Genomic DNA, 20,600 nt, shown 5'->3' on the forward strand with positions numbered 1-20,600 from the left:
GTAGGTGTTCATATGATTATTCCCAGGATTTAATTCAAGGATTCACAGGGGTATATTTACTAAAGTGTGGGGTTTTAGAAGTGGAGATGTTGCTCATAGCAACCAATCAGATTCTAGCTATTATCTTCTGGAAGGTGCTAGGTAAATGTTAAGTAGAATCTGATGGTTGCTATGGCCAACATTTCCAAATCTAAAAACCCGCACTTTAGTAAATATACCCCATAGTCTCCATTTTGCTAATTAAAAAAAACACACCTGATAAGAAGTAAATATATATTTTATTTTGTGTGTTAAATTATACTTTTATACTTTATTTCAAATAAAATGTAAGTTAAGAAAAAACAATTAATTTTCAATCAGTGAATCAGTGGGAGCCGGATAAAGCTATTTCTTTTTTGCTGAACTTTTTGCACTTTTCCTCTTCTGGGCTGATGGAACCTTTTTGTCCTCTTCTCCTCGGCCAGCGGCTTCTTTAACTGCTTCAACATCCTCCATTTTTTTCTCACTTTCTAACAATTTATTTCTGTAAGCCTCCCGAGCACTGATGATCTGCTCACGGGCATTATCAAGTGATATCTGCAAGGCAATTCAAATATGAATATATATTTACATTTACTATTGACATTGTAATACACATCTGTACAGTAGTATATGATGTAGAGCCTGTTTTAGAATAGAACTTATTTTTACTAAGCTTTTTGTTGCAAACACCCCTATGGAACATTGGGTCTGACTCAGAGACAGGCATAATGTCTCATTCGCACTGTGCATGTGTAGAGATTGTGTACCACAGTGTGTATATTTATGCAGAGTTATTGAAGGTCAGGGGGCTTTTTGGGGAGGTAACGGGGGTGTGGCAACTGAAACACAGAGATTAATTCAATATCTTACTTTCGATGACCATTCTGAGTAACCATAGGGTTGCTCAAAAGTTTGATGATTGACCAATGTGTCTAATGCTTCCACCTGTGTACACAAGCGGTGGACTTGAGACGCTGAAGGTGGGCATTTTAATACAAGTCCTGGCGGGGGTGTCATTTGCATATTTTCGCACAGCCATTGTGTACAAATTTGCAGCAATGGTGGCATTAGCATCTATCTCTGAATCGGGCCCACTGTTGGTATGATTTTGGACTACAATGGGCATACATGTTTTTCCATCACTTTCAGGGACTTATTGATCATAGGGGGCCATCGGACACCCAATGATTAAATATCCAACTTAATTACATAACTGTACATAATTCCTGGAGCAATTCGTTATTGCTCTGGTGCGGCGACAGCTGATTCCTCTTTGCAATCCCAGAACTCCTTCCCATAGGAAGGAAAATGGCGTTGATTCTCGGAAGAAAACTCTGTAAATCTTTCAGTATTCAGAGTTTGTTGAATATTAGATGGCCCTACTGAGCCCTTAATAATGAATGTTCCTGTACATAAAACTTGAAGAATCTAGCGTTTCCGCATATGTAACAGGTCCATTATTGTTGATGAATAGGTTCTCTTAATTAGTTCCAGTATAAAACAGACGGGCAAGAAATCCATTTTTATTCCATTCTGGCTCTCCAAATCGTTGAGGCTAAAGTTAATTACTATGATAATGCTAATTTGTGAGCAATATTTCTACCACGCTGAGCAATCCAGAAAGGAAAGTGTTAAAAAGTTAATTTAATAAGTAGCAATAACAAAAAGCGCTAATGTATGATGATCTATATAATCTGTTAGTAAGCCAGGCTATTTACTGTATGCACAATGGAAAAACGAGTGAAGCCTACACAGCGGCGCCTGAAAAGCCGTGTGTGGTGATTGACATCTTGAGACGCAGAGGCTCTAGGAACTGTTTTACTGGTCCCGGATTTGCTGTGGACGGCTCGTCAGTAGGGTAAGGTAAGGAAAGATCATATAACACTGTTTACTGCAATATGGGAGTGAGTCACCATGTATTCTCAAAGGGGCTATGAATATCATAATTTATTTGCATTTTATGTGTGTCCACTTGTACTGTTTATACATATACCGGTCAGTTTGTATAGATCATCATACATTAGTGCTTTCTCTCTTATTGATACATTTCAACATTTTGTGTTTATGAAAGCTGCTTTCAAAACATTTCTGAAGCACATAATTATATTAATTTAATAGTAGCCCTGAAGGGCTCCAACCACAATTGTAGTATTTGTCCTGGTAAAATTAATTGTTAGCACCATTATCTTCAGGTGGATCAACAAAGAGAACACGTCTATATTGCTTCATTGCGTTCTGAGTGTGCATAAGTAATTAGGAGTCTACATTCGAATCTCCTGTTTCACATATAACAATTATGGCTCCAAAAGCTTTATAATACATACTGTGATAAAATATATACACTAGGAATATTGATACAATATAGAGAGACATGTTATAGTGAGTAACAACTCCAGTGTCGCCGTAAAGGAGAAGGCTAAGGAAAAGTGCATGATAATCCTTATGTAACTGATGGATCCTCAGAGAAACTTAATAGCAATACATCTTCAATGTCTCTGGAGGAAGAGACAACAAAGTCATTGAGAATATGTATATTTTAACTATCTCTTTGAGTGACAGATTATACATGTCTAACAATTAGAATTTAACTTGGATACACGTAAACAGAGGGAATTTTCCAGTACACGTGACGTACTGTGGAAAGATAAGTGTGGAATACTCTAAAGCTGGGTACACATTTAATAATATGTACCCAGCCGACCTATAATGCGGTGGGCCCTGGCGGAAGTCCTGGCATCGGCAAGTGCATACACACTTGCCAATGTAGGGAGCGACATCGCGATGGCGGGGGCCATGCTGTATTTGCCAGCATGGCCCCCGCTGACCATGCAGGTCCGACGGCCGATGTCACTGACAATATGTTACAAACAACCACGGTCCGGCACGTCCTTAAAAAAAGATACTAAGGCCCGTATTCAATTAGATGCGAAAAGTCATTAACCGCGGAAAAGTATCACCGAATTTGGCTTTTCGCGTGGTCGGAACTTATCTCCGTATTCAATTCCAATCGGGTTTCGCGTACGCGTAAAGTCAATACAATGTAATAGGCGAAAAAGATTCGCCTCTGAATAGCAGGAGAAAAGAAGTGCAACATTTTTATTTTGGGGTGCAAAGGTGGAGAACCCTCAAAACCCAGAACCCTTGGGACAGTCCCCCAAAAGACAACTGTGTTAAAAAATCCCAGGAAAAAAATTAAGAACACCCCAAAAAAGTACTTTCATTTTGGGGACGAAAAAGCACAAAGTGGGGGGACCAGTGACGTAACTAGGGTATTTGGAGCCCCAGGTAAATTTTAAAATGGAGCCCCCCCCACTATGCGCACGCGCCACTAAAAATGGGGGTGGTCACAAGGGGCGTGGCCAATATGACACACACACCTTTCTTGTCACTGGGAACATTTCTTTCCATTTGCACCTTAATGCAGTGCCCCTTATACAGTCCCCCCTATGCAGTGCCCCTAGTAGTGGTCCCCCTTATGCAGGGCCCCAGTAGTACCCCTTATATAGTACCCCCAGTATACAATGCCCCCAGTAGTGGTCCCTCTTATGCAGGCCCCTAGTAGTGCCCCTTATACAGTACCCCCAGTAGTGGTCCCCCTTATGCAGCCCCCGATTAGTTCCCCTTATACAGGCCCCCAGTAGTGGTCCCCCATATGCAGTGCCCCTGTAGTGGTTCCCCTTATGCAGCCCCCCATTAGTTCCCCTTATACAGTGCCACCAGTAGTGATCCCCTATATGCAGTGCCCCTTATTCAGTGCACCCAGGAGTGATCCCCCTTATGCAGGCCCCAGTAGTGCCACTTTTACAGTGCCCCCAGTAGTGATCCCCCATATGTAGTCCCCATTATGCAGCCTGCCATTACTTACCCTTATACAGTGCACCCAGTAGTGATCCCCCATATGCAGGCCCTCAGTAGTGCTCCCCCATATGCAGTGCCCTTTATACAGTGCCCCAGGAGAGATCCCCCCCTTATGCAGGCCCCCAGTAGTTGTCCCCCCTATGCAGTGCCCCCTGTAGTGGTTCTCCCTTTTCAGTGCCCCCTTTAGTGGTCCGCCCCTGTGCAGTGCCCCCAGTAGTAAGCCCCTTATATAGTGCCTCAGTAGGAGTCCTGCTTGATACAGTGACCCCAGTAGTAGTCCCCCCAGTAGTGGTCCCCCCAGTAGTAGTCCCCAATAGTGGTCCCCCCTATACAGTGCCCTTTATATAGGGCCCCCAGTAGGAGTCCCCCTTGATGCAGAGCCCCCTGTTGTAGTCCCCAGTAGTGGTCCCCCAGGATGCAGTTCCCCCAGTAGTGGTCCCTCCCAGTAGAAGTCCCCCCCGAAGCAGTGCCCCCAGTAGTAGTCCCCTCCTTAGTAATAGCCCCCCTGAAGCAGTGCCCCCAGTAGTAGTCCCCTCCTTAGTAATAGTCCTCCCCGATGCAGTGCCCCCAGTATAAGTGCCCCCCCCCCGACAAATACACACTGAAATTAAGCAATAAATAAAAGAAAAATACTTACCTGAATCCACGCTCCGGCTCCCGCCGCCGTCCTCCCAGGCTGGCGCCCTCTGCATTATGGGAGAGACGTCATGACGTCTCTCCCATTACCCACTGCAGGAGCCGTAAGGGAGCCGACTCTTGCAGTGGGCGCTGCAGCAGTCAGTGAGAGTCTATCTGACTCTCATTGGCTGCTATTTAACACACACATCGCCGCCGGCACTGGCGGAGATGTGTGTGCAGCAGCAGCAGCCAATGAGAGTCTGTCTGACTCTCATTGGCTGCTGATTAACACACACATCACCGCCAGCGCTGACGGTGATGTGTGTGTTATGCACACCATGAGCCCGCCTGCCACCCTGGCTAACTAGGATGGGCCGGTACCATGGCCGGCGGCGTCCCCCCTCACCGCACGTGTTCCACTCGCCCTGCCATAATTACACCACTGGAGGGGACAACTTCAAAAACTAGTGAAATAAGGTTCTGGGGGTGCCCTAAGAAGGGGTCAAAAGTTTTTGGGATTGCAGGTGCTTGTATGCTGAAGGAAATTTGCTTTTAGTAAAACTTCACTTTAGAGACATTAAAATATACTAGCACCCATTTTCAAGTACCCCAAATTTGACAGGACTGCTTATTTTCTCCCAAAAATACAGCAAAATGCAATTTTTCATCACTTGTGCAAAGACGCTAATTAGAAGCTATTGAAACAACTTAAGTACCCCAAACTACATTGATCCCCAATGTTACTGTATCTTTTTTGGGGGGTTAAGGTTGATTTCCCCTATTCTGACACTACTTTCCGCCTGTTCTGACTTCGCGGCTTGCCTTTTTAGCGTGGTTTGGAATACAGCAAATAGCAGGGACGAGCACAATAAGTTTCCGCATCCAAAACATGCGATGTAGGCGAAAAGTCCGGGTACTATAGGTACCAGCAGGCCCTTAGTGCCCCGCCTGCTGGTACTTGTGGTTCTCCAAGAGCCAGTATGCAGGGGATGCCTGCTGGGACCTGTAGTACTACGGCAAAAGAGAATATTTATATATTCATATGCACCACATAACAAAAATCAACCCAGCACCCACTGCACGGGGGTGCTGGGGATAGCTCCGGGCTATCAGCCTGGGGTGCCCTGGAGAGGGGGACCCCTTTATTGGGGGGGTCCCCAACTCCCCAGGGATCCCCAGCCTGGGCTGACTAGCAGTCAGGGGTGATGCTTCCGCTGGGGGGCCCGGTGAAAGGGCTCCCCTAGCTGTGGCATTACCCCCCACTAGAAAGGGTCCAGTGCTCGTTCTGGGAAATACAGGGGGGGCCCTAAGCATTTTTCCCCCCTGTATTTCCAGAACCAGGACCGGCTCTGAGGCCAGTGCTGGTTGCGCTGAATACGGGGGACCCCTACGTCATTTGTCCCCCGTATTTTGGCAATCAGGACTGGTTCTGAAAAGCCTGGTGCTGGTTGTGCTTCATACGGGGGGACCCTACATTGTTTGTCCCCTGTATTTACCACAACCAGTACTGGGGCTCCATAGCCAGGGGCTGGTTGGTTTTGTGGGTGGTGGGACCAGGCCATTTTTTTACAGTTTTTTTTTTTAAACACAGGCAGCCAGTACTGGTAGTGCTTAAATGCAGAGGACAAATGACATAGGGGTCCCCCATATGTAAGCACAACCAGCACCGGGCTAGTCAGAACCAGCTCTGGTTGCCAAAATACGTGGGAAAAATTAAGTAGGGGTCCTCCGTAAGTTGCGCAACCAGCACTGGGCTCTGATCCGGTCCTGGTTCTGAAAATACAGTGGAAATAAATGAGTAGGGTCCCCCTGTATTATCTAGAACCAGGACCGGACTATTTCGAACAGGGGGCTGATGCCACAGCCAGGGGAGCCCTTTCACCGGGACCCCCAGCCGCAGCATCAACCCTGACTGCTAGTCAATCCAGGCCGGGGATCCCTGAGGAGCTGGGGACCCCCACAATAAAGGGGTCCCCCTCATCAGGGCACCCCAGGTCTATGCTGATAGCCCGGGTATCCCCAGCACCCCTGGGTGGTGGGTGCCAGGTTGATTGCGTGATGTGGTGCATTTTAAATAATATGTTCTTTTGCAGGTGAACTATAGGTCCCAGCATGCCTCCCTGCATGCTGGTACTTGGAAAACCACAAGTACCAGCATGCTGGGAATTAGGGCCCACTACCACCTGTAGTCCACCTGTAAAAAAATATTAAAATAACACAACACAACACACTTTAATATTGTAATATTTTATTTTACAGGTCTGCACCTGGGGGACGGCGGCATTTAAGCTCTTTTACGTGGCCGCCACCATCCCAGGGCTTAGGCATCTTCGCCTGGCACACGCCAACCCACCAGGGCTTAGGCGTCTTCGCCTGGTGGGCGCCAACCGGCCAGGGCTTCGGCGTTTTTGCCTGGCGGATGCCAACCCACCTGTCTTCGGCGTATTCGCCTGGTGGGCACCAGACCTCCAGGGCTTTGGTGTCTTCACCTAGTGGGTGACAGCCAGTGTCAGCTCTTTTACTTGGCTGCCGCCCACCAGGACTTCTGGATCTGCGCCTGGCAGACGCCAACCCACCAGGGCCTCGGCGTCTTCGCATGGCGGGCACCAATCCGCCAGGGCTTCGACGTCTTTGCCTGGCGGGTGCTAGGGCTTCGACATCTTCACATAGTGGACGGCAGACTGTGGGCCTGATTCAGACCTGGTCGCAAGCGATGAGAACTCGCAACCGGGTCGATGGTGGCCCAGAGCGCATGCGCACGTGTGCATGCGCGAGACCCGGATAGTGACGGGCAATCCGTCGCTCCGGGTCTCGTACCAAAGGGGGCATGCTGTCGATGTTGAGTGACAGCATGCCCCCTTTGGTGGGCGGGCCGGGGGGTGGCTGCCCAGACGGAGGCGTTCCCATGAAAATGCCTCCGTTTGGGGGCGGCCCCACTGACATCACGAGTGATGTCAGTGGGAGAGATTTCGGCTCTGTTAGAGCCTAAATCTCTCTGGGGCTTGCGCCAATGAGACCCTACCACAAGGGTCTCGTCGCAAGCCCTATGGTCGTGATGGTCTTGACCATCGCGACCATCTTCCTGGCCGCTCACTATAGCTGTGGGTGGTCACAATAGCCCATGGGTGGTAAATAGCCCGGACCTGATTCAGAGCGAGCACTCTGTCAGAGCGTCCGGCTCTGAATCAGGGCCTGTGTCAGCTCTTTCTCGTGGTTGCCTCCCACTACGACTTCTGGTGTCTTCGGCCGGCGGGCGCCAACCTGCCAGGGCTTCAGCGTCTTCACCTGGAGAGCGCCAACCCGCCAGGGCTTCGACATCTTCACCTATTGGGCGGCAGACTGTGTCAGCTCTTTTTCGTGGCTGCCTCCCACTAGGACTTCCAGTGTCTTCGCCTGGTGGGTGCCAACCCCCCAGGGCTTCGGAGTTTTTCGCCTAGTGGGCGACAGCCTGTTACCTCTTTTCGTGGCTGCCTCCCACTAGGACTTCCGGCATCTTCGCCTGGTGGGCGCCAACCCGCCAGGGCTTTGGTGTCTTCGCCTGGTGGGCGGCAGCCTGTGTTAGCTCTTTTTCGTGGCTGCCTCCCACTAGGACTTCTGGTGTCTTCGTCAGGTGGGCGCCAACCTGCCAGGGCTTCGGCATCTTTGCCTAGTGGGCGGCAGCCTGTGTTAGCTCTTTTACGTGGCTGCCGCCCACTAGGACTTTGGTGTCTTCGCCTGGCGGGCACGAGGGCTTCGACGTCTTCACCTAGTGGGTGGCAGCCTGTGTCAGCTCTTTTTCGTGGCTGCCTCCCACTAGGACTTCCAGCATCTTCGCCTGGTGGTCGCCAACCCGCCAGGGATTCAGTGTCTGCACCTAGTGGGCGGCAGCCTGTGTTAGCTCTTTTTCATGGCTGCCTCCCACTAGGACTTCCAGCATATTCGCCTGGCAGATGCCAACCCGCCAGGGCTTCGGTGTCCTAGCCTAGTGGGCGCCAACCCGCCAGGGCTTCAACGTCTTCACCTAGTGGGTGGCAGCCTGTGTCAGCTCTTTTTCATGGCTGCCTCCCACTAGGACTTCCGGCGTCTTTGCCAGGCGGACGCCAACCGCCAGGGCTTTGGCATCTTCGTCTAGTGGGCGGCAGCCTGTGTTAGCTCTTTTATGTGGCCGCCACCTACTAGGGCTTCTGGTGTTTTCACTGGTGGGTGCCAAGCCACCAGGGCTTCGGCGTCTTCACCTGGGGAGTGGCTTCCACCTCCCCAGGGCTTCTGTGGTCTTCTTCAGGTGCTGACGCCTACAATGACATCGCGAGTCGTTATTGGCTCACAGGGGCCATCCTTGAAAATCAAAGATGGCCACCGTGAGCCAAGCTTGGCTTGCGATGTCATCGGTGGAGGCACCCGGCAGCTGCGGGACTGGCGCCTGTTCGGGTGTCGGCAGCGGGCCTGGATCCGAGAGGATCCAGTCCCCGCCAGCCATTCTGCCGAGTACCATTTTTGAAAGTCAGAGATGGCCGCTGTGAGCAGTGATTGGCTCATGGCAGCCATCTTTGAATTTCAAAAATGGCACTGAGGCGCAATTTTTGAAATAGGCACCACTGCCATACTCGGCAGAATGGCTGGCGGGGACTGGATCCAACGCCCGTTCCATCCCCTCCGCTGCCGCTGGGTCCCGCTGTCACCCGTGCAACCACCGCCACTGGTGTACCCACCGCCACCTCCGTGTCCCTGCCGCTGCTATCGCCTGCAAACGACGGCCATATTTGTGCACCCGAGTGAAGCCACAGTGAGAACACCTGCTGACTACAGCAGAAAAGTGGTCCTAACTGAGAATGTCAGAAAAAAGTGACAGTTGGAGCTTTAGATTTCTCCCAAATCCTCATTTTTTATGCTTTTGCCCTGAAATTTGGCATGCAGCCAGTGACAGTTCTACCCTGCCATGCCAAATTTCAGATCCGTACCTCTAATAGCCTTTGAGGTGTAACCCCTTGAACACCCTGCCCCCCCTTTGGAATTTTCTATGGAGAAATACCTTTTTTTAGATGCAGCCTTAATATAAGGGCACGACTGTGCCCTTATAATATATTAGTCATTCCATGAAATAAAGGTCACAATACATGAAAATGTAATTTCACTTAACCGCTAACATTTTGGAATATTTATGCTGCTAAAATATCATAGTATATTAATGTAACTTTCACAGTGACTTCAGATGATGTAGTTAACGTTGGCGACTGGTTCTATGTTGAATATGATGGAAAGAGTTACCCAGGTGAGATCAGAGATGATGTATACTTAGTGCCTGATTCAGACCCGGTTGCTAGGTGCATATTCTCGCACCCAGCATATGCAAATCCGGCTAGGTAAATGACACGGCAGGCGAACGCACGGCAAGACATAAGCACGCCCAATATGTCTTGGCGTGCGATCGCTCAGTGTATGTAGACGCCCACCAGCCTGTCTTAAGATGCCCACTTGGTTGCATACACTTCCTGAAGATGATGTGCCCATCGTTACATCGGGTACCATCGGAAGCGAACGCAGCGCTTGAGGTTGCCTATACCCTGCCGCAAGCACTGCGAGCATTTCAGTGTGAAATACAACCAGGTGACGTGTACTAGGACGCTGCCTGTTAATTATGCATGCCTCTGAAACAGCGTTGAGATGCTCAGGCACGCCTGCGTTCGCATGTCCACTCGCCAGTTCCTAGCAGCCAGCCCCTGTCACCACCCACAAACCGCTTCTCCTGTCACTCACTCTGCTGGACGGTCTATGCACAGCAAGTGATTGCTTCTGGATCTCTAGCACTGGTTCGCGCACGCGCACTGCGGTGCATACGCAGAATGCAAACATCAGCCAGCTACGAGCGAACGCATCTTAGCGACCGGGTCTTAATCAGGTCCTTAGTGAGAACCATGGAGCAAGCAGGCAGCAACTAGAAATGGCTATCATCACCAGATGAATTATTTTATACATCTTCACAGTTAATCAGGAAGTCATGAGTCACATGTCAAAATTGATTTTAAGTAAAGTTTTATTAACATTCAGTTTTTTGTTTGTGTGTCAATCATAAGTTTATGGTCTTATAAGCGTATAATATAACAATCATATTGTAAAAATAAATAGGAGAGCAGGTTTAAATAAATATATAAGTCCCCTCAGTTCCTATGTTCATTCAGTTGTAACATGAGTCACATGTGTATAAACAATACAATTTAACTACTGAGAGTGTATATTTGTTTCTGCCTCTAAGCAATAATTATGACTACCCACCCCATATATTATTGTCATATTGTTGAAATATGTTGAATTCCAGCTTCATCTTTGTGTGTGATGCATATAATCTGCATGTCTGTCATATGAATTTATTTATAATAAATATATATATATATATATATATATATATATAATGTATATATTTTGTGGCAGTATCACCAGAGGTGGCACTGGTGAGCAGCAGATTCTGTGTTTTGACAGGGGAGATCCACCCATATAGACTAGAAAAGCATTATGGGAAGTTGCCTAATAGCTGCCTTGTGGATAGATATCAGGTGTGGGCTGATGAGAAGGCAGACCAGTCAGGCGAAACAGTCTATGTGGGATTGAGAGCCCAGTGAAGCTGAGCGAGCCATTGGGGGGCCAGGAGGCCTGTGTCTGGACCTAGCAGGAGGCAAGGAGGGACCACAAACTCTCAGACTGTGTGACAGGAAGGCAGTGAAGCTGCAGGCTAAGGAAGCCAGGGCCTATATCTGTATGATACAGGGAAGGCCACCAGGACTGACTGTATTTGTGTAGCTGTGGCAGCCAAGCCAACCCAGGCTGGAGCCGGCGATAGACCTGCAAGAAGCAGGCAGAGACTTTGTTGGCAGACTAGCTGCACCACATTAGAGAGGGCTCAAGAAGTGAAATAGCCGCCCTAAACAGTGCCTAGGTTGTCTATTATTTTCTGTTCCTTTATGTTGTACCTGTTTTTCCCTGCAGGAAGTAAAGCACCATCTCCATTATTTTGCTTGAAAGCTGTGTGTGGACCCTCACCTAAACACTGCACCAATCCACCCCCTGCCGAGCTAATTACCCCAAAGATATCATTTTATATATATATATATATATATATATATATATAATGCTTTTGTAAGTCCTCACAATACCACAGTAGAAGAAATATCTCCAGTGTCACGCAATAATATAACCTTACTATTTAGAGCTAAAAGTAATTTAAAAGTAATTCTCTGTTAACATAATGTGGAATGTCAATATTGCCCAGGTGTAACAGGGAATCCCAATAGATTTATTGGTGAAGTAGCTCAATATTTCACTCATATTGATGTCATAATATGCTTAACAGACTCAATTACTGACAAAAACATATAAAGTTACATGAATATCCTTCCCTAAGGCAAACTTATTAACATCTACATACAGTATATCATGATGGCTCTTTTTGTACTGTATGTCATTGAATTACAGTTAAAATATTAAAAGAAGGCATACAGTACATTGACACACAGTTGGCAACAATTTTATGCATCACTGTCTCTTTTTTGGACGTACTATTTTATTTTTAACCTATATTTCGCTGCTTTTTCTTAAAATAAAACATTCAATCATTTTATTATTCTAAGGAATATAATAAAAGTTATATTTTAATTGTATATCAGTGCACTAATTACAGACTCTTTTCTCTGTATGTATTGCTCCCAATATCTGGCCACTTACCATCTCAGAACCAAATTATGATGTGGATGGGACTACAGCCCCAGGCCTCCACACAAAATGTGCCCATCAACCTGGCTACCTGTCTGCTCGCTGCTGCATCTTGCCCAGGACTTTTTTTGCTTTGAAAAGGTCCACTGGGGTAACCTTTCCTTTGGATGGACTAAGAGGAACCAATTGTGCAGCAAATTGTTTATACATGGCACCATATACTCATAGTGCTTAACTGAGCAGCAACACAAGACTTCACTGCATTTATTACTGCTTATAAGTGAATACAACCTGGATCAAAGTGCACCTTATCTGGCAGGTAAACATTATGGGTCCGATTCAGGGGTGAACGCATTGTAGATGTCGCACACAAACGGCTGATTTAAGTCTGCGCGTGCATCTGGGCACAGAGACGCAACACAAAATTGGATGCTCGGTCAGTGAATTTTAATGGGGATTCCTAGGAGTGAACAAGGGGGTGGCGAAGCTGATGCGGGCGTGTCAATGAAAGTGGCTGCTTCCAAAGATGCTCAGCCACTCACATAGGAGGCAATACTCGGATGGAGAAACTGCATCTGCCATAGGGCTGGTCCACGTTTCCATGGTGCGACTGATGGTATGACGATGGTGCATGTAAATATGCACAGTGACAGAAAGATGCTGCAAGTGGGCGTCTCAGTCGATTGACACATAATTAGCATAAAGACGCACACGTGACTGCAGCAAAAGAAAGAGCCGCAGCCACATCTTCGTCCACCTCTAAATCTGGCCCTATATCATCTACTGTATGTGGGACTTGCAAATATTTCATTGTGAACTGCACTGAGCAATGCTTAGCATCACCCAAGCAGAGCCGGCCCTAGGCATAGGCATTATAAGTAAATGCCTAGGGGCGACTCAGTATGCTAGGGGCATTCTAGGCAGGGCCGGATTGATGGCCACATAGGCCTGGAGCTGAAAATGACCAAAGGGCCTATTATGAGAAGCAGAGGAGGCGTGACCAGTGCTGTGTGAGCGTGGCCAGTGAGGGTGTGTACATTCCTATACTCTCTGCTCCAATGTCTCCCTAAATATGTAAAAGGAAAAAAATCCTTCATTTTGTGAGGTGAATAGAAATACAATTTTACTACTTATGATTTATGGCTGACTGTGTGGAGAGCAGATGGCCAGTCAACATCATGTTGTCATGACAATGGGCCTATTTTTATGTGGAGGCCTGGAGCTGTAGCTCCATCCGCCCCATTGTTAATCTGGCCCTGATTCCAGGGCTGAGCTCTGCCTGTCTGTCCTCAGTCCTCCCCCTGCCGCCACCGCCTGCCGCTAGCTGTTGCCCGCTGCTCCCAGTCCCACCTACCCCAGAGCTTGCGGCGTAGCTACCCACTCTCTCCCCCATGACGCTGCCGCGAATGGAGCTCTTCAATCGGGCAGCGCAGCGGATGGCCAGGCCGGTCATGTGACCAGGATCCGCATCCGCCCGGCCCTTAGTCAGATTGAGCTTCGGCCTAGAAGCTCATTCTGACAGTCTACAGGAGGAGCCAAGATGGCCACGGGAGGGCATGCTGCGCATGCCCTGCCACACCTCCCATGGGCCTTTGCTCTCCGCCTCCATCTTAAGTCCCACTCCCAGCCAGAGCCAGCCATTCTGAATAACGCAGGCTGCTGCCCAGTGCCCGCAGGTAAGAGTTTAAAACAATTAACAATAAAGCACAGCCAGCCACTAGCCACAGCATCAATAAATTTAGCTGGGGGCAAAGAGTGTTTTTTTTGTCAGTGCCGTGTCTGACAGTGTAATCTGTATGTATATATATATATATATATATATATATATATAATATATTTATACACATAGATATCTATATATATATATATGTATGTGTTTGTGTACATATATATATATATATATATATATATATATAGTGCACCAGATACTTTCAGTAACACACTCCGCTATAGCATGGCTAATGACAATTTTTCAGAGCCGACGCGCAACAATATGTTTGAGAACATATCACTGATACACAGTGGCCGACGGGCGCCCGATATATTGGTCGATCAATTGATGTGTTATTTTTGGCATCCGCGTATAAACAATAAGTTGGTGGTGGGATTATATGCTAGGGGCACCAGTCAAAATTTTGCCTAGGGCACCAAATTGGCTAGGGCCGGCTCTGCACCCAAGATTACCTATTATTATATTATTATTAGCTCCTTTTTGCTGCCAGACATGTTTTGCAGTATTCTAATATATACAGGTCATTACCAGTTTGGAGTCTATTAGATATTTATGTTACACCTTATTCTAACTTATATTTTCATTATTTTATATGTTTATGCATTTTCATATTATACATAAATATTATATAAGCAATAACAGATATCTGCCTGCTTTCGTTGAATGTCCATGAGACTCTCGAATATCAGGGAGTTCTACTGGACTCCTAGAACTGCAGTGCACACTCCTGGATCCATATTAAAGATGCCTTGATTCGTGGAACTGCACAGAGAGGCCACTGCACTTGTTATTGTGAGAGATAGCTCTGCGCGCTGCCTCTGCTTTTATAGCCTCCGGGCACCAGGACCCAGAGACACAACCTCCGACCTGCTAAATTGGAAACTGTGCATGCGCAGTTCCCTATGTGCCTTTCTCCTCATGTCCTTCAGAGTATAGGATATGTCCCTGAGAGCTCCCCTTTAACGGAGGCTACACAGAGACCCCGAACTCCACGGTGTCACCACCACCATACTTTACAAACATCCTGCTGCCACCACTGCATATAGAAGTGCTCACAGTGTGTGCATGCAGGCGCACCATAAGCACCAAAATTACCCTGCATGCAACTGCTTGCAACTGGATATCCTTGCATCCTGTCCCTGCTGCATACTGTTTGTTCCTGTGTTATCTTGCACGTGTTACTACAGGTTAATAAACCATTCCCTGGATAAGTTTATCTGCTGTGTGGACTGACCTCCATCGCACACCGCTGCCACCTACCACCATAGTTAGGATTTGCCAAAACTTGTCATTTGGACTTCACACCCAGTATCTGTCTTTTCCCAACCCACATTTAATGGCACCAGAGTGGAGAGGGGATTTAGCCACCCTCCCCTCTGAGAATGCTGGAATGACAGACTACTTGAAGAGTAGGGAGGACACCATTGTAAATGATGCCTGAAGAGGAGGGAGGACACCATTGTAAATGATGCCTGAAGAGGAGGGAGGACACCATTGTAAATGATGCCTGAAGAGGAGGGAGGACACCATTGTAAATGATGCCTGAAGAGTAGGGAGGACACCATTGTAAATGAAAGTATTGACACCAGGAGTGAAAAATCCATGTAGACACATATGTAAGTTTTGTGAATCAAGTTGTATTGGTTAAAGAGGTAGGGGGCTAGAATAACCCCTGCCAAAGGTATACAATCGGGAAGCCGGCTGCCTTAATACCGGCAGCCGGCTTCCCGACTGTCATATCCCGGCGAGGGTGAAATGCCGGGCGTCTAGATGTAGACGCCTGACATTTTGCCGACGTCGGGAGACAGGCGCCTGGCATCCCGATCGAAGGGATGCCGGGCGCCGCGAGCGGACAGCCGCGGGGGGAGGGTTAGGGCACCCGGGGGGGACTTAGGGTTAGGCACCCCCCTCGGGGGACTTAGGTTTAGGCAGCGGGGAAGGGGGGGTTAGGGTTAGGCACTTAGAGGGGGGATTAGGGTTAGGCACTTGGGGGGGAGGTTAGGGTTAGGCACCCCTAAGGAGGGTTAGGGTTCGGTTAGTATATACTTACCTTAGGGACGATCGGGATTTCCAGCGCTGTCGGGCTTCCGCTGCCGGGAACTCTGCTGTGGTCGGCCAGGCGCTGCCGGGAATCGAACAACCTGCCAACCTATGTGTAAACCTTAAGCAGTTGAGCCCCACTGTGTATTTCTTGTATAGTATTCCTTCTGGGTGAAACATAGTGAGGTGTAGTTGTCCTTTTAAGGGCCACATATCAGCAATAAACTCCTACAATTCCTACAAGATCCTGCACAGCGACTATTATGTTTATAAACAGATAAGAGCTAAGATTCTAATGCACCCCTTGACTGTCCTGGGTTGAACCCGGCTTGAAAGCCTATTGCAATTCTGGTCCTATACAGTGAGGCACAGCTACCACCAAAGAGATATTGCAGCAGGTATACACAAAGCGCAGAAGAAAGAAGTTCAAAGCAGTGTCGGACTGGGGCATGATGGACCCACCAGGGAAATGCAGTAGCAGGGGCCCGCTGAGGGGGCATGGCCAGCCACTGAGTGGGTGTGGTCATCCAACAAATAATACAGAATATTACGCAGTCTCAGATACGCAGACACAGCACAGTGTAAGATGCACCTGTGTCTGTGTACCACTGATCCACTGCACCACACAATATACAAAAGTGAAAATAAACACTCAGGGCCTGATTCAGAGCCGGATGCTATATGCGGACGGTCATTCCAAAAAAGGGGCCGGCTATTTAAATTGAGCGCTCACTCTTTGCGGTTTGTTGACGCCTCTATGTCTGTCTGAGCGAGCGAGCGAACGAAAAATGTGCTCGCAATTTTGTAAAGACGCCCCTTTGCCGTTCGCATCACACGTCATCTCCGATATTTATAAGATTAATCGGGTACATCGAAAGGCATCTGAACTGCTCGCAGTGCTTGTGGTAGCTTTTTCTTACCGCTATCACTGCGAGCAGTTCAGGCTAAAAGACAACCAAGTGACGTGGTCGATGACGCTCCTTTACTAATTATGCACTCCCATTAAACGCCCTTTTCACTGTTTGGCACGCCTGCGTTCGGATCTCCACTCCCCCGTTTTCAAGCACCTTCCCGTTACCACCCACAAACGGTACATTCTGTCAATCAAATTAGCAGCCCCTTGCTGTTTTGCGAGCGCACGATTTCAGACCGCAATAACTGGCTTGTGCATGCGCATAACGACCCATATGCATGCGCAGTTGTGCGAACATCGCTCAAAGCGAACGAGCGGCCGCTTACGAGCGGCTCTGAATCAGGCCCTCAGTCCAAACACTAGTTTAACTTATGCTTGCTTATGCTGGGTACACACCTTCCGGCCGATCCGCCGACTTATCTAACTTACTAATCGCCCGCCCGATGTGTCTTGCCTGACATCACACTTGGGTGGTCATTTAATTGTGTCCACTCAGTTGAAATATCAGGCACCGGTCATCCCTGCAGCAAGTGTAAGGGCAATTGGCAAACCACCTGCACAGCCACAAGTGCCAATATATCTGCGGATATATATCGGGCATCGGCCGCGATACGTTGTTCAGACGTATCGTCTTCACACACATGCCAATGCATTGCAGATACTGTATATTGTCGGTTTGATTGAACGGGCGATATATATCTGCCAGTGTGCACCCAGGTTTAAGGTGTGTGCGTATCCACTACATAATAAAAATGAGCGATTGAACGATTACGACATCATAATTGTTCAATTGCTCATTAATTGTGCAGTAAAATGTCGAAAAGGACCAGCAATGTGCGCTCCTGCTGGTAGTTTTCGACATCTGTCATCGCCTGAACATGCAGGCCAACCTGCCGATATTGACAGTTTGTGCATGTTCGGGGATGAGGTAGGGTGCCTGCACTGAATGACATATCGCTGAGTGTGGGCACATTATAAACTGCACAGGATGATGAACGATTGCATGATTACAATGTTGTACTCGTACAGTCGTTCCACTCTCATGTAGTGGATATGCACCTTTAGTCAAACTGGTGAAAATACATCACCACCATGACACTAGTAAGAGGCTATGGGGTGTGGGTTTCATCTATGTGGAGTTTGTATGTTTATACTGTATAAATAATATAACATAAATAAAAAAACAATTCTAGTATTATACCATTACAACATACAACTGGGATACAGCAGATTAATGCTAAAATCTGTAACTAAGCATTTTACTGGCCTAGGTGAAAGATCACTCCATTGCCCCCGCACTTCTTAGTTTCAACTCTATTAGTATATAGTGCAATACTGTAGGTTACCTCTTACTTAGGGGTATATTTATTAGCACGTGATAATTCTAAGATATTAAGGTTCGCCTGAATGTAACTAAAATTACATCTAGGCATAGGGGTTCCTATAGGAGCTTGTCTCTGCATGGTGTTCCATTAAGGTGACAGCACCTGCTACAATTGTTCGCTGTTCTGGGATGTCTAGAATGTCTTTATTGGTAAATGGGACATACGTCGAGGAACAGGGAGCACAAACTGTCAGTGTCAGTTCATCTGTAAAAGGACACAGTGGTAAGTACTGCTGCCTGTAATACACTACATTCCCCAATACACATACCACTGATTGGATACATCACGCACCCACTGAAATACCTCTCACACATCTAACAGTGCAGTATATATTACATCTTACCCACTACTACTCACAGGCACTATTCATCACCCACCGAAATAGCCTTCACACACCACTACTCCTCACACTATACCTCCCTCATTATACTTACCCTTAATCAAATACATTGCCCATATTATGCAATCCCCTAACACAGCAGTTCTCAAACTGTGGGTCGTGACCCCAAAGTGGGTCGCGGCCATCTCAGCTTGGGGTCGCGACTCACATGGGGTGAGGTTGATGACCCCTCTGAGGAGACTGAAACCAGTTGAACTGCCTGTTATTTCAGACTCCTCAGATCACTGGCTAAGAGATCCGAGGAGTCATCAGGCAGCCCCGTCCCACCCCAGTGCTCAGCTTCTCTTGTCCTCCTGCCCAGCAGCAAAAACTGACACACAGGCAGCAAGCCTCAGCAGCAGACAGACTCAGAGTAGCCAGCTACCATACTCTGTCTGCAGTCTGTGCAGATGTTGTTAAGTAAGTGCAGCCTGGGGTACCACTGAAGCCAGGGTTGGAGGACACAGAATGTGTGTTGATTGCTGTTTAGGGAGAAGAAACTTGAGCAGGTGGAGGAATGAGGGGAGTGCTGAGCACAGACACTATGGGGGAACAGGGGAGCACACAGTGTGGGAACTGGAGGGGGTGAACAGAAAAAAAACAAATTTATTAAAAGCCCATTGCCTCCCCCGGTCATCCACTGCCTCCTCCTTGAAACGCACTGCACCCTCTGTCTTTCTCATCTACTACCTCCCCCTGTCACCCACTGGTTCTCCCTGTTACCCACTGTGTCCTATGTTACCCTTAGCCTCTCACTACCTCCCCAGTCACTCACTGTCTTCCCTGCCACCCTTTGCTGCTCCTTGCCACCCACTGCCGCCTCCTGTCACCCTCTGCCTCCCCGTCATCCACTGCTTCTCCCTATTACTCACTGCCTCCTATGTCACCTATTGCCTCCCCAGTCACTCTCTGCCTTTCCATGCCATGATCTGCCTCCCCCTTATAACCCTGTCTCTCCCTGTCATCCAGTCACCCCCTGCCACCCTTTGTCTCTCCCTGTCACCCTCTGCCTCCCTATGTGAGCCACTCATTCTCCGTTACCCACTGCCTCCTATGTCACCCTTTGCCTCCCCAGTCACCCACTGTCTTTACTGAAACCCTATGCTACTCCTTGCCACCTACTGCTTCTCTCTTTCACCCACTTCCCCCCGTCACCCACTGCTTCTTGCTGCCACCCACTGCCTCTCCGTCACCCGACACCCTCTGCCTACCCCCTGTCACCCACTGCTTCTCCCTATTACTCACTGCCTCCTATGTCACCTACTGCCTCCCCAGTCACCCTCTGCCTTCTCATGCCACCCTCTGCCACCATCACCAACTGTTTCTCCCTGTCACCCACAGCTTCTTCCTGTTATCCGCTGCCTCCTACGTCACGCTTTGCCTCCCCTGTCACCCACTGTCTCCCCAGTCATTCTCTGCCTTGCAGGGACAGGGGCTTCGAAAGGAGCTCGTCCCTGCAATGTCTAAATGAAATGATCGCATTAGCGCAGTGGCGTAAGTTTATACCAGATGCCAGTAGGCAAGTTATTATTTTTGTGCCCCCCTAAAACAAAAGGGAAAATAAATGTGGTGCATATCTATCTATCTATCTATCTATCTATCTATCTATCTATCTATCTATCTATCACTTATGCACAAAAACACTAATATAGTGGGGTGGGGCCTTAAGTGGGGTGACTATATTGTGGGCAATAGATGACGCACCTCCATTGTCTCCCATAGTTCTGCCCCTGCATTAGCAGATACCTCACTTCAGTTTCCATAGTGCTACTGTGCATGAGCGGTCTGCTGACCACGCATGTGTGGCAGTCATTCTGCAGTAACTTGCTGGGGTCCTGTAATAATTTTTATTGTTAGACGGGGTCCCAGAGCAAAAAAGTTTGAGAACCCCTGCCCTAACACATCAATCCACGCAGTATATCATACCTCTTACCCACTACTACACACAAACACCATCCTATTTACCCACTGAAA

At 48.0% G+C, this 20,600-nt stretch overlaps 1 protein-coding gene across 1 annotated transcript in view; it reads right to left on the bottom strand.

Moving 5' to 3' along the window:
• Nucleotides 1-295: 295 nt before the first annotated feature.
• ADGB (androglobin) overlaps nucleotides 296-20,600 on the bottom strand; it is a 435,925-nt gene continuing 415,620 nt past the window's right edge. Inside the window, exon 35 of the mRNA XM_088474497.1 lies at nucleotides 296-576. Coding sequence (XP_088330623.1) covers nucleotides 385-576 — 192 coding nt within the window. The 3' untranslated portion in view covers nucleotides 296-384. The remainder of the gene's footprint in view (nucleotides 577-20,600) is intronic.

This window comes from Taudactylus pleione, unplaced genomic scaffold (assembly GCF_031769625.1).
Source record: "Taudactylus pleione unplaced genomic scaffold, aTauple2 ptg000154l, whole genome shotgun sequence".
Taxonomy (NCBI): Eukaryota; Metazoa; Chordata; class Amphibia; order Anura; family Myobatrachidae; genus Taudactylus; species Taudactylus pleione.